Below are 13,356 nucleotides of genomic sequence, written 5' to 3'. Positions count from 1 at the left end.
ATATATATATATATATATATATATAATATTAGGCTTTTATCATTTAAATAATTACACCATTACAAAATAAGCAACTTTTCTGAGTTGAGTTTCCAATAAAATAACGCAAACAAATCTCTCTCTCTCTCTCTCTCCCTCCTTAGATGATGTTTGTAGATAAATCTGTTGAAATTGAAATATTAACCAAATTTTATTCTCTTTCGTTTTATTCATTATTAAGAATGAATCTTCAAAATTCATAAACAAAGGATTTCAACATTTGTTAGTGATTTAAGTTTAGGTATTTGGAAACAATTGTTTTTTTTTTTTTTTAAATCATTAGTATTAATTATTTCATTTTTCATCCAAACTTAGATTTTAATTATTCTGTGATTTCTGTCAGAAAATTTTACATACTCCAAACCATAAATTCTTAACAACTTAATCTGTTGGTAATTTTACAAGGGACTGGTTCTTCTTCACCATTTCCTCCATTCCATTTCTGTTCCTATCCTATCCTCGCCACACAGGAATATGTCCATGGATTTACAGTGGTTCATAGCGTTTACCAAGATTCTGGACAAGGAATAGCGATTTGCGAACGTAACATTCCAATATTTGGACGGTTTGATTTTTGTATTTTGTGTTTTACATGTTGTCTAATCATTTTCTTGTTATCATTCTGTGTTTACAATTGGACGATGCCAATGGTAATTAGTTTCATGTCATACTCAAAATCCTCGATTTTTGTTTTCATTTTCCTTGATTTTTATATGTATATATATATATACATATACATATATTCTTGTTGACGACTCTCATTTTGCTTACGCTAATAGCCGAGCCGCGACGCGACTATTGCTGTAAAATGCCATTTCCGTTGTCAAACGTCTAACTTACGCTTCTGATTTGTATTTCTCATCTTGAATGTTTGGCTCATTATGCTCTTCACTTGATTCTCTTATGGAAAATTATTGGTGTTCTTTGCCATTTTGAACAGGTTTTAGATGCTGGAACGCAAGTGTGGAGGAATGAATGACCGACCAACAGAGGATTAGCCTGGAGGAGCATAATGCTGACGAGGTACTTTCCACTTCCTCGCTCTTTAATTTCGACTTTGGTGAATTAGGTTATTAACCTTGATTGCAGTCGATTCAAGCTCTCGCTGGGTTGAAAAAATTACCGAGTATAAAGTCCTATGGTAAATTGAAATGTCGCCAGGAGCAAATGATGTGTTACATGTTCCTACCAAAATGAATATCTTGCCAAATCATATGGCTTACAATTTTCAGGAGACAAGATGAAAACTATCCCCGTAGCCTTGCAGATAGTTCTCGGCTTACTTTACCTAGCACCACAAGTTCTAGCCAGGGATCACTTCTTGATGATGTTGATTCTTTGCATGATGTTTTCATTTGGGGGGAAGGATCTGGGGATGGATTGCTGGGTGGTGGTGTGCATAGAATGGGAAGCCCATCTTCTGCCAGAATGGATGCGCTTTTGCCCAAGGCTTTAAAGTCTAGCATGGCTTTTGATGCTCGAAAAGTCTCTTGTGGAAGTACACATGCAGTGGTAGTCACCAAACAACGGGCTGTTTATAGTTGGGGAGAGGGATCAGGTGGTAGGCTTGGGCATGGAGTAGAAGCTGATGTTTCAATCCCGAAGCTTATCAAAGAGCTCAGCAGAACAAACATTGAACTAGTCGCATGTGGAGAAAACCACACTTGTGCTGTAACACAAGCAGGCCATCTTTACACCTGGGGTGATGGTATCCACAACTCTGGTCTTCTTGGTCATGGGACTGAAGCCAGTTACTGGACTCCAAGAAAAGTAGGTGGTCAGATTGAGGGTATGCATATATCATTTATCTCTTGTGGACCATGGCATTCTGCCGCAGCAACATCAGAAGGTCTGCTGTTTACATTTGGAGATGGAACTTTTGGTGCCCTGGGCCATGGGGATAATAGTGGCACATATTGCCCTAGAGAAGTTGAAGCTCTGAAAGGACTACGAACGGTTAAAGTATCTTGTGGTGTTTGGCATACCGCTGCCATCGTAGAGGTTGATCATGAACCTTCAACTTCTGGTAGCTCGCCTGCTTGGAAACTTTTTACTTGGGGTAATGGAGACAAAGGCCAACTTGGGCATGATGACAAGGATCCAAGATTTTTTCCCTCTTGCGTACTTTCACTATATGATAAAAACTTTTGTCAAGTAGCATGTGGCCATAGTCTGACGGTCGCTCTAACCACCTCAGGACAGGTATACTCAATGGGAAGTGCTGATTATGGACAACTAGGGAATCCTGAAAATACTGGTAATGTTCCTTTGTGCATTGAAGGAAAACTCAAAGACAGTTGCATAAAAGAAATATCATGTGGTTCTCATCATGTTGCGATTTTAAATTCAAAATATGAGGTTTACACATGGGGAAAGGGAGCAAAAGGACAGTTAGGCCATGGGGACAACAAGGATAGGAACATTCCTACATTACTTGAAGCTCTCCACGAAACACAAGTAAAAAGTGTGGTATGTGGATCCAATTTCACAGTTGCCATTTGTCTTCGCAAACATGTGTGTGCTGTTGACCTTCCCATGTGTTCAGGTTGTCATGCACAATTTAATTATAAAAGGAAGCGTCAAAACTGCTACAATTGTGGGCTTGTTTTCTGTAAACCATGTAGCAATAGGAAATCTTTGAAGGCTTCATTGGCTCCAAACATGGACAAGCCTTGTCGTGTGTGTGAAGATTGTTATTATAGGCTTAATAAGGAGGAAACAGATATGAAATCGAGTTATTTACCTCCCAAAGTCAGCAGGACAAATACCAATCACAGATCAGGTCCAGATAATGAACGCAAGTCCTCGTATCATAAATCACAAAGCCTACTTGCTCGGCTCTCCTCCTTAGATTCATTCAGACTTTCTGGTAACCAACATTCAAAACCAGACACTTCACAGGAGTCAGGTAACAGTGGCGCACTTTCTCTACATAATCAAAGTCTCCAAAAGGAATATTCTTATGCATCAAATTCATCTCCATTTGTATTTGACCCGGGAAGAATAGCAGCTTTCCTTCCAAGCGCAATAGTCGGTTTTCAAGCACCATCTCCCATCTCCACAAAACCAAGTCCTAATCACTCCATGTCATTTTCGTCTACTACCCTTTCTCTTGCATTACCTGAAGCAAAAGGAGATGATTCCAAGAGAAAGAATGATGATCCTAAAAAAGAAATATCTACTTTGAGGGATCAGGTTAATCCTCAATCTTGCAAAAAATGTTTGAAACAACTGGTTTCTATTACTTGCTGCACTTTCTAAATGCTTTTCATGCTAAATGGAAAATTTGGAAATCAGGAAATGCTTATTCGTGCTACTTTAATCTTAAACTGGCAATTAATTCCTTGAAAGTATTGCTGGTACTCATTTTTATTACGAACCAAATCCTCTGAATTTTTTGGTATATGCCGTTTATCACATATTGTGCTAGCACGTGATAGAAGTATGCATCATTATGCAAGAATGCAATAACAAGCAATATACTTTCTTGATAGCATTTAGTTGGAAATAACTTGAGTCTTTGTATATAGGTCGAGTATCTTTCAAAGAAAGCTCAAATCCTAGAATCTGAGCTCAAAACAACATCACTGCAACTGAAAGAAGCAACTAAACAAGCCAGGGATGAAGGAGAGAAAAACAAAGTAGCAAAAGTAGAAATAAAATCTCTCACCACACAGGTTTGTTCCATCTGTTTCTAGGCTCATTATGCTCTGTATCTTCGACATATTATAAGATTCATTTGAAGTTGAAATGAACACTACTGGAACTGATTGTCATTCAATATGAGTCAAATTCTGGACTACAACAATAGCTGTTAACAGACTCAAATTCCCATGGTAAACAAAGTATTCTTGCATTATATGGCATGCACTCAAATTTATGAGGTTTTTTTTTATTATTCACAGTGAATATTTAGTTGAGGCATATGCATGTTAAAGCACTTGCCACTTGAAAAATTAAACATGATAACTTTTTCCAAATAGCATATGATCCCATTTTGTTTGCATTTGAATTGGATTTGGAGGGATTTGGAATTGAATTCCATTCCAATCCAGTGTTTGGTTTGAAGGATTTCATAGATTTCAAATCCTGGGATTTCATTGAAATACCACAAACATAGGATTTCGAAATCTCATAGGTGTGGTTGGTATTTCACATAATTTTGTAGGATTTATATGTAATAATGTTTTAAAATATGTTAAAAACATGTGTTTTGTAATAATCAACTAATAAAAAGGTAATCTAATTATTTTAATTATTATTAGTAATTTTGTACAAGTTATTTATAAAAAATGGAATTCAATTACATTCCAAATCCTACGAACCAAACACGCAAACGATTCAAAATCCTTTCAAATCCAAATCCCTTCAATTCCAAATCCTTCCATGAAATCCAAATCCCACAAAACCAAACACACCCATCTGTCCCAACTGCCAGTAGAATTTGAAATATGTTGTTGACTGACTAGTGCAATACTACTACAGTTAGAAGACCTGGCCAGATTGGTAGGCCAGGGGTCTTCTCCGATGTGCAGAGTGTCAGGTTCATATGCTGGAAAAACCTCCAGGACTTTTGGCCGAGCTTCTCTCAGAAGGCAATGGACCCTTTAGATATCACTTACGTCCAATGGACCGACAGTTTTGAAGGTATGCATTCTCTGTTTGCAGATTAGTGGCCTACTGCATTACTTGCTTGATAGACTGAAGTTAATAATCCATATGTTAATTTACAGACCCTTTATTATTAGTTACCATTATCATCTATTTCAATCAACAAAGAGTTGTTTTACAAAATAGAAACATCAAATATGTATAATTTTCATTTCAATTCGAATATATGGGCTCTATTATACTAACCCATTTTTATTCATTTCTCATGTCTATTTGTGGTCTCATCTCATTTTCATTCATCATGAAAATGGCGCCTACAAATAAACCAAATGGATGGATGCATCCTGGCCTGGCCAATTGGTTGGACCGTAGGTGCGATGATTTACTTCACGGGCGGAACTTACCCGACAAGGAATTTCGCTACCTTAGGACCGTTATAGTTACGGCCGCAAAACAGTAGCTATTGTCGGACACATCCATAATGATCAGTTGTGATTCACCAAATTCTAATCCAAGCATGTTAAAATTTGATCTTTGTATCCATGTCAATGAGCTAAAAGTGCCATATGATTGTATCATGTTCTTCCAAGTTTTGTTGTTGAAGCTATCTCCATTTTTGCTAGCTATCCTATCTAGTAAATCATCAAGAAGTTGTGCCATTTGTATGTACCCCAACCCCTTCTTTTTGTAGAATACTCTTTCTGTGAGAATATATGGAACCTTCATATTTACTCTCCAAAAGAGTCCTTTAAGAGAAAGGAGGTCCTCTCCAAAAGAGTCCTTTAAGAGAAAGGAGGTCCTCTCCAAAAGAGTCCTTTAAGAGAAAGGAGGTCCCAACTTATATAGAGGAGAACTTTAACATGCCCCCTCCAATGGAGGGAGGCTAAGTTGACACAAATTGTCTCAGAGTGTTGAGAGGAAGCTAGACATGTGAGAGGGCTAGACAAGTACAGATTGCCCCAAAGTATCGAGTCCTTAGAATGATAGACTTTGATCCTGATACCATGTGAGAATATATGGAACTCTTAGATTTACTCCAAAAGAGCCTTTAGAAAAGAGGAGGTTCCAACTTAAATAGAGGACTAAGAGGAGAAATGGTTCAAGTCTAGCCAAGGTGGGACTCTAGCACATCCTCTCGAACTAAGGCTATGCGGATACAAGTCACCCCAGAGTGTCGAGAGGGAGTTAGACAAATGTTGAGTCTCTAGAATGACAGACTTCGACTTGATATCATATGATAACATATGGAACCCCTAGATTTACCCTCCAAAAGAGTCATTTATGAGAGAATGGAGGTTCCAACTAGGAATGATCCAAGTCTAATTAACGTGGGACTCTCAACACTTCCTGATTACATAAAAAAACACGATCTTTTTGCACAAATAAACACAATATGGCAAAATTTTGAGTCAATATGCCACTTTAGGTTATTGCGTTAGAGTCTTAAGTTCATTGTCGCCAATTTGGGTCTACCTAGCATGCTGCAACTTTTTTAAAATGACCATCTCTTCTCGAATGGACCGACTTCCAAATCCACAATCCGTCACTTGAATAAAAAGAAAGTGTTTGGTTATATGGCTGCAGAAGTAATGAGAACACCCATGCAGGTTGATTTCTTCTAAAAGTACTCGGGAAACCACACCCAAAGAGGTGCAACTTTTGTTGTTTGTCTGTTGACAAACCGACTATCATCTTTTACTTTAACATTCATTTCATTCTAGTTAATTCAATCGAGTCAGAAACTTTCTCACAGAACTGATAATGATTTCTGGCATTTCATTTTTGGAGGTTCAACCCAATTGATAGATACCATCTGCAGCCTTATAAGGTGTATAGATGCATGCATCTTCCTTAGCCGATGGTGTTAGATCCAACCTATTTCCAATCACTCAAAAGCAACAACTAGGTAGAGATTACATAATTTGTTCGGCCAGTTCAATTATGGAGAGAAGATCTATTAAATCAATAAAAAAACGTGTAAAAACTTTGCCCATAACAATCCTTGGACATCGGACATGAGTTTGAAAAAGACACGAGCAGAACCTCAAGAAGAAAATAAAACCGGCACTTTTGCTCTACCAAAGAAGAGTGCAACTGAGTTTCTGGTGCACGTGGCTCAATTATACATCCAGAATCAACACACTGAAAATCTACCTCACCTAATCATGTTCTTGTTCTTCATGTGGTGAAACGTCCCCGAGATAACTTAATTTTACAGAGTGAAAATGAAGATTGTCTTCATCATCACCATCGTCGGTTGCACATTTGTCATTCATTGGTTAGCAGATGCAATTTCTTGAGCTTCGGCTAGTGCAGACCCTTCGTCTGCGGCATACAGTACCTTCTTAACTGCCATAACCATCTGTGCAATGTATCAAGGAGAGAGTTCCATTAGAATGGAAGTAAACCATGATTTTTGTCGGGTCATAATAGTTTTCATGTGTAGCTAGAAAAGAAGCGTGCTTATGACATTAAGATCACGGTAATTTCCATAGGTAAACACAATTGTGCTTAAGGGTGTCAAAAGAGTAATCTAACTATAGTGTTGAAAAATAGGCAGCAAGTCACTCGTTCACGAAGTTTTTATGGGAAGCACTCTGGATTTAAGGTTTTTCCCAAAAAATGCATGAAATGCAATTTTAGGGGCTGTTTGGTTGGTTTTGCATTAAGGTTATGTTTGTTCGCAGCTTAATGAGCTTAAAGGGACTCACAATTTATTCAGTTTGCTATACATGACTGTTTGGTAGTGACTTAGTTATTCAATAAGCTTCTAAGGGGAGCTTTCTGCAGAAAGACAAGTTATTCTTTTTCCAAATATGCCCCTCCCAATTGAAAACACACTCCTTCCATCTTTAAAAAACCTCTTCCAAACAAAAACCTTCCCGTTCTATGCAGACAGATTAATCCACACAGACAGGTTTATCCATACAAGACCAACCAAATAGCCTCTAATCTATCTGTATAGATTGAGAAGGATTTCGCTTGAAAGGTCTTTTTCATAGGAGCATGTTTTTCAATCGGGAGGGAACAGGTTTGGAAAAAAACTTGGCTTTGGAATAAAGCATCCCCTAGAAGTTTACTGAATAACTACCAAACAGTTATGTATAATTGACCGAATAAGCCGTGAGTCTTGTGAAGCTCAATAAGCTGCTAATGAACAGACCCTTATTATCGATAGAGAAGTGGACTATAAGGTACCAGGGTTATTTAGATTTTAGAAAACTAACATTATTCCAGAATTTTTTAATACATGACCTTCCAACAACCCCACCACGGGTTATTTAGGAGAATAACCTTCTGACAGATTTTGAGGCATTCTAGTGTTAGTATAAGAGGCGTTCTTTAGTTAGGTAAAAGCGCTCTTAAATCGATGAGAAGGTCGTCCTAGATAATCCCACCGCACAGTATGGCCACATAAGAATGTGGATAAGAGATTTATACCGAAAAAAACATTATGAGAGCTTGGAGTTGGTCAACATCATAAAGTGCAAGTATATGTAACAACCCAAGGGATTTCCAAAATATGCACATCAATTAAGCATGAAAAGTTAATTCAGGAACATGTTACCGGAATATGTTCCAATTTAGGAGCCTGACAAAGTATCTCAATATCCCTTAACTTTGCAAAATAGTAATCTCTTTCTTTCTCCAAAAGATCCACAGATATCTTCAGTTCTGTGATCTGAATGATATCATCAAGACAGTATTATAAAAGCAGCAGCAAAATCAAAGTGTTAACATTTCTCAAACTCTTGGTCAATATGACATCATTTATTTATTGGTGTATCACATCCATGTTCTGGAAAATGGCAATCTCTCAATAGATCATACGATCAAAACCTAAGGACTTAGGGATGGAACCTAAAATTCAATTGGCATTACCTCATTGGACAAAGCCTGAATTTCCTCTGAAGAACCAGACTCAACTGCTACTGCACTCGGTTTCTGCTTAGTCCCTAAAGCAATCAATGTTAGGATCAATAATCATATATATCCACACAACTATACATGCAGGAAACAAAAAATGGAACACATAATCTACACGGTTCAACAATTTGCCCATCACTTCATTCATCTCAAAATGCATGCAAAAATTTCCATCTTTGGTTGTCCTAAACTAAATCCTACATTTTGTGTTTTGGGATAGTTTCAGTCCAGTTTTATCATTTACCCTCTTTATTAAATGGCATTTTAGATATTTAACCAATTGCCAAACTATAACGCCTAGTCACATGTTGTATTTATTTAGGAACGAAAGGAGTGCATGAATCATGATATATATACAGACGTCTAATCATTTACAAACCCAATAAATAGTACAAACTTACAAACCAGTTTTCATACAACACGTGTGAAAATGCAATATTATACAATGTTGTTTCATATGTGAAACGTTCATGATTGTTTTGTGTGTGGAAAAAACAGTCCTGAACGTTTCACATATGAAACAACATTGTATAAACACTGCATTTTTCACATATGAAACAACATTATATAAACACTTGAAATATACACATACATATATATGTAATGTGTGTACGTATGTATGTATATTCATGAAGCAGCAGATGGTTTACAATTCCAAACAAGGTTCATATCCAGACATCAAAGAGGTTTTCTTTATGAAAACAAAAACTGGAAGATGAATTACATCAAAGAAATGCAGTCAAGGATCAAGTATGAGCTCACCAGTTATCTTGTGAATGTTCATTCCTTCCCCTGAACCGGGATTCTGTGAGTTATTTGTTTGCAGAGACTTTGAATTCTTCTGGGAGGCCTTAAAATTACGTTCTTTACATGCCTTACTTCTACGTTCCAAAGGATTATAATTCCTGCAAAAATAACTAACATATAACTAAAAGATCTAGTGCAGAAAAGAAACACATTTTGGTTTATGGATCATAACATACTCATTCATGATGCCACCATTTACAGAATCGCAATAGCGTTTCAACCATTGTAGAAATTCCAAGTTGTCCAATGGCCGGCCCTTCACTAGCCTACTTACTTCAATATGCTGCAACAAAATCAAAATCGTCGATCCTTTTAGGACAAAAAGCAACACCCATAAAGACTAATGAATTAGAACTTGAAAAACAATGTTTCTTACATAAACATACATTCAATATTCATGATTGTCCGTCACATTATCACTAAATCCTAATCTTATTTGCATTGCTTCTGTTAGAGTCCCACATCGGATAAACTTGGACTGTTTTTGACCAATATATGTTGGAATCTCCTTTTCTTCTCGTGAGCTCTTTTCAAAAGTAACCTAATGGGGTCCTTTGAATAAATGGCATTAAATAAGTTCCCGGTTAAGTGCATGACCTTCTAAAGAAACTAGCTCAATAACCTTCATCTGACATACCCCTGGTTCAAAACAGTATGCTCATGTAGAACTTACACATCCACTGAAGGTTCATTTCGAAAAACAAGCTTCTGGAGAAGGTCATCGAGCTAAATAGCCCAATTTAATGGGTTCCACCTATTCTCACACATTATTAGAGTCAAGGTCTACCACTCTAGGGACTAAACACCTTGGTGCAATCTGTGCTCGTTTAATCTGTGCCAGTCTAGATTCCATTGGAGAGGGTGAGTTAGAGTCCACATCAACAAGACTTGGACCATTTCTCCTCAATATATGTTGGAACTTTCCCTCTCTTCAAGGGCTCTTTTGGAAAGTAATATGTTCCACATATTTTTGGTGATATCGTTAACTTTCAAATAGGAAGTACCTAAGCTAGGCATAGATTCTAGAAGAATAAGAATGCAGAAAGTACTTGCCTTGTCAATTTTGAGTTTGTTAAACACATCTTGGAGCACTTTGTAGTTTTGGATCATATCGTATTCGGTCTTTGCATCGAAGTTGACCTGTAATCGAAAACCACGTCATATGAAAACTCTAGCTTAAACCAAAAGCATGAAAGGAGTAGCAAAAATGAAATATATTGTTGACCTTGTGCATTGGAACGGCACCTGGATAAGTCATATCCATCATCTGACATTGCACAGCACCTGAAGCAGCCTAGAGGACAAGTTCATAATTAACAAGCTAATAAACATAGTGCAAATTACTTTCTATAAACGACTAGTTTGCAAGTGAATTCGTTCAGGTGTCCATTTCTGTAATTATATTGTATGAACTGAGGAATTAAAAAAAAAAAAAACCTAAATTGAAAGAAGGATTAGGAACACCTCTTCGATACGAGAAAGATTGAGTTGAAGCCTGGCATTGATCCATGAAAGAAGCTCATTCCGACCGACGAAATAAGCACTATCCATCATTCCGATGTTGCTGGCCATGGATATGGTTTGAAGAATAAGTAGGGTTTTTGTTGAAGAAGAAGAAGGGAAGATCGGAATTTTTGAGGTGAAAGCCTAAAAAGCAAAGGCTGAAGGGGCAATTACAATTAGAAATGCAAAAGCTGGCAAATGGCGTCAGTCATCAACTCAACCGGCCACCCAAAAAGATGGCGCTTAACTTATTTATTTATTTTTATTTTTTTAAACATTTCTTTTATAATAAAATATTTGGAATTAAAACAAACCAACTACTGATTCATTTTGTAATCATCTTTACTATTATTTATATCGGAATATAAATCCAAGTTTTCTTTTAACTACACATAAATCCCTTTCTACTTTATCTTTCTCACATTTATATATATATATATATATATATATCATTTCTTACTTTTCTCATTTAATTTCCATTTTCACCGAAACACAACTATATATATATATATATATATATATACACACACATACATACATACATAGGTGAAGGAGCGTGTAAAAATGAAAGTTATGGCAAGAAACATAAGAAAAGATCTAAATCATTGATCACTTTTAATCTCATGACCACCCATGAATTGCGTTTTAGAAGAGCATTGATATGTTGCATTTCGATGCACCTTACTAGTGTTAGCATTTAATTATGATTGATCAAAGAGTAGAGATCTTTTCTTACGTTTCTCATTATAACCCAACCTATATATATATATATATATATATATATATATATATATTGGGGCCTTCATTCCTTGAGAAACAATACGTCATGTCCTATTTCACATGATTTTTTCATTTACGACTTTGATTTAATGTATTGATTAAATGTATATTTGGTTTATAAATGTGTTTGTTTCACAATGTGAACATTTTTATGTGTTTGTGGAACAAAAAATAAAATAAAAAGTTTTAAACTGCAAAACGAATACATATGAAACAAATATATGTTAATCAATACATTAAATTATAGTTCTAGATGGAAAAAGTTATGTTAAATAATTCTTTATGATAATAGTTTTGCAGTTATTATAATATACAAGGTTCTTTAATAATATATAAATAGAGAGAGAGGGGGGGATCATAATTTTATTATTATAATTGTATATATTAATAAAATTCACATTCTTATAATTTGTAAATAATGGTATAATTTATTGGATTTTAACTTATTATCCAACAAGAATTACTCCTTTAATTCAATTTGAATTCTATATTAATTTATTTTTGTTAGTTAATCTAAAATTAGTAAAAAAGAAAGGTACTTAGTATGATTTTACAAAAATTAATAATTATTTCTGTAAAAATATGCAACATTAATATATCCTTTTACCATTTTATATGTAACTTTCACAATATTTAGATAAAAAACCAAAGAAGTACTGTTGTCAAGGCTTACGACGATATATAATGTAGCTACAACCCTAATTAGAGAAGTGGTTTTGACTTATCAACGTATAATTAAACAACTCTATCGTAAAGCTAACATATATGCATGTACTCCAAATTCTTAAAATTTTCAAATATTAACATTAATAAATTAAAGAGCCTTTTATCAAAAGCTTACCTGGTAAGTATTTATTGGGTCATTTATCTTACCGGATCTATATAGCAAGAACTCGAAATCTTACCCAATAAAAGTGATAACAAAGACCAATAATCTTATTCGGTAAAAACAATTACAAGGACTAAGAGTTTTATATGGTAATTGAGAGTGATAACTCTTATCCAATTAGAGTTTACCATATAAATTATTGCATACGATATCACTTTGATGAATTAGAAATTTACCTGGTAAAATAAAATAAATGAGAATGTTAAACTTATCATAATAGTCTTTAGATAAACAAGACACTTTCAGATTTCATTCAAAAGAACCCCTTTATCATTCACAATCTCTAGTTCTCTACTAGAAATTAGAAAAGGAGTAAAAATGAAATTCATTCCAAATAAAGAAACATACTTTTTATAGGACTGAATTGCAATATAAATATTTATAAGGGAGTTAAGTGCAAAACAGAAATAGTAGAGTGCCTCAATCGCAAATTTTCAATCTTTATAAAAAATTTGGGGTGGGACCGTGAGACCGGGTCTAGTGCAACAAGGGTCGTAGCCGGTATCCTCGTGGCTCGATGGTGACAGCCTCTCATGGAATTTAATGTTTGGCTGGCTCCACCATAACATGCATCAAGCACTTGTACCATGTGCTTCCCATCTAATACATTTTTACTTTGTTTTATTATCTTTGTCCTCACACAATCAAGCGAGATATATCTTCATTTTGTCTTATTTTTTATCTTTGTTAATATAATATGATTATATATGATTTTAAGAAAATACTAATAATTTTATTTTTAAATAAAATATAAATTTATAAAAATTTGATAAAAATATATCAACATTAGTATAAAATTA

At 35.2% G+C, this 13,356-nt stretch overlaps 2 protein-coding genes across 4 annotated transcripts; one reads left to right on the top strand and one right to left on the bottom strand.

The window, feature by feature from the left end:
* Nucleotides 1-407: 407 nt before the first annotated feature.
* LOC112514314 (PH, RCC1 and FYVE domains-containing protein 1-like) lies at nt 408-6,451 on the top strand. Of its 2 annotated transcripts, XM_025120713.1 has the most exons (6): nt 408-582; nt 980-1,062; nt 1,272-3,234; nt 3,570-3,716; nt 4,525-5,412; nt 5,447-6,451. In XM_025120713.1, exons 2-5 carry the CDS (start codon nt 1,052-1,054, stop codon nt 4,648-4,650), a joined length of 2,247 nt encoding a protein of 748 aa, XP_024976481.1. In that variant the 5' UTR covers nt 408-582; nt 980-1,051; the 3' UTR covers nt 4,651-5,412; nt 5,447-6,451. The 2 variants fall into 2 exon arrangements, with proteins under 2 accessions (XP_024976481.1, XP_024976480.1); XM_025120712.1 differs by having other exon boundaries at nt 408-1,062.
* Nucleotides 6,452-6,584: 133 nt separating this feature from the next.
* Nucleotides 6,585-11,195, bottom strand: LOC112514315 (microtubule-associated protein RP/EB family member 1A-like). 2 transcript variants are annotated; one of them, XM_025120715.1, is made up of 8 exons: nt 10,849-11,195; nt 10,610-10,678; nt 10,438-10,524; nt 9,561-9,667; nt 9,340-9,482; nt 8,533-8,606; nt 8,219-8,332; nt 6,592-7,012 (listed from the first exon to the last, which is right to left on the bottom strand). In XM_025120715.1, the coding sequence occupies exons 1-8, from the start codon at nt 10,954-10,956 to the stop codon at nt 6,923-6,925; spliced, it is 792 nt and encodes a 263-aa protein (XP_024976483.1). In that variant the 5' UTR covers nt 10,957-11,195; the 3' UTR covers nt 6,592-6,922. The 2 variants fall into 2 exon arrangements, with proteins under 2 accessions (XP_024976484.1, XP_024976483.1); XM_025120716.1 differs by lacking the exon at nt 8,219-8,332 and having other exon boundaries at nt 6,585-7,012.
* Nucleotides 11,196-13,356: the final 2,161 nt, after the last annotated feature.

This window comes from Cynara cardunculus, assembly GCF_001531365.2.
Source record: "Cynara cardunculus var. scolymus isolate 2C chromosome LG 6, CcrdV1, whole genome shotgun sequence".
NCBI classification, from domain to species: Eukaryota; Viridiplantae; Streptophyta; class Magnoliopsida; order Asterales; family Asteraceae; genus Cynara; species Cynara cardunculus.
This window is presented reverse-complemented; position numbering and strand designations above follow the sequence as displayed.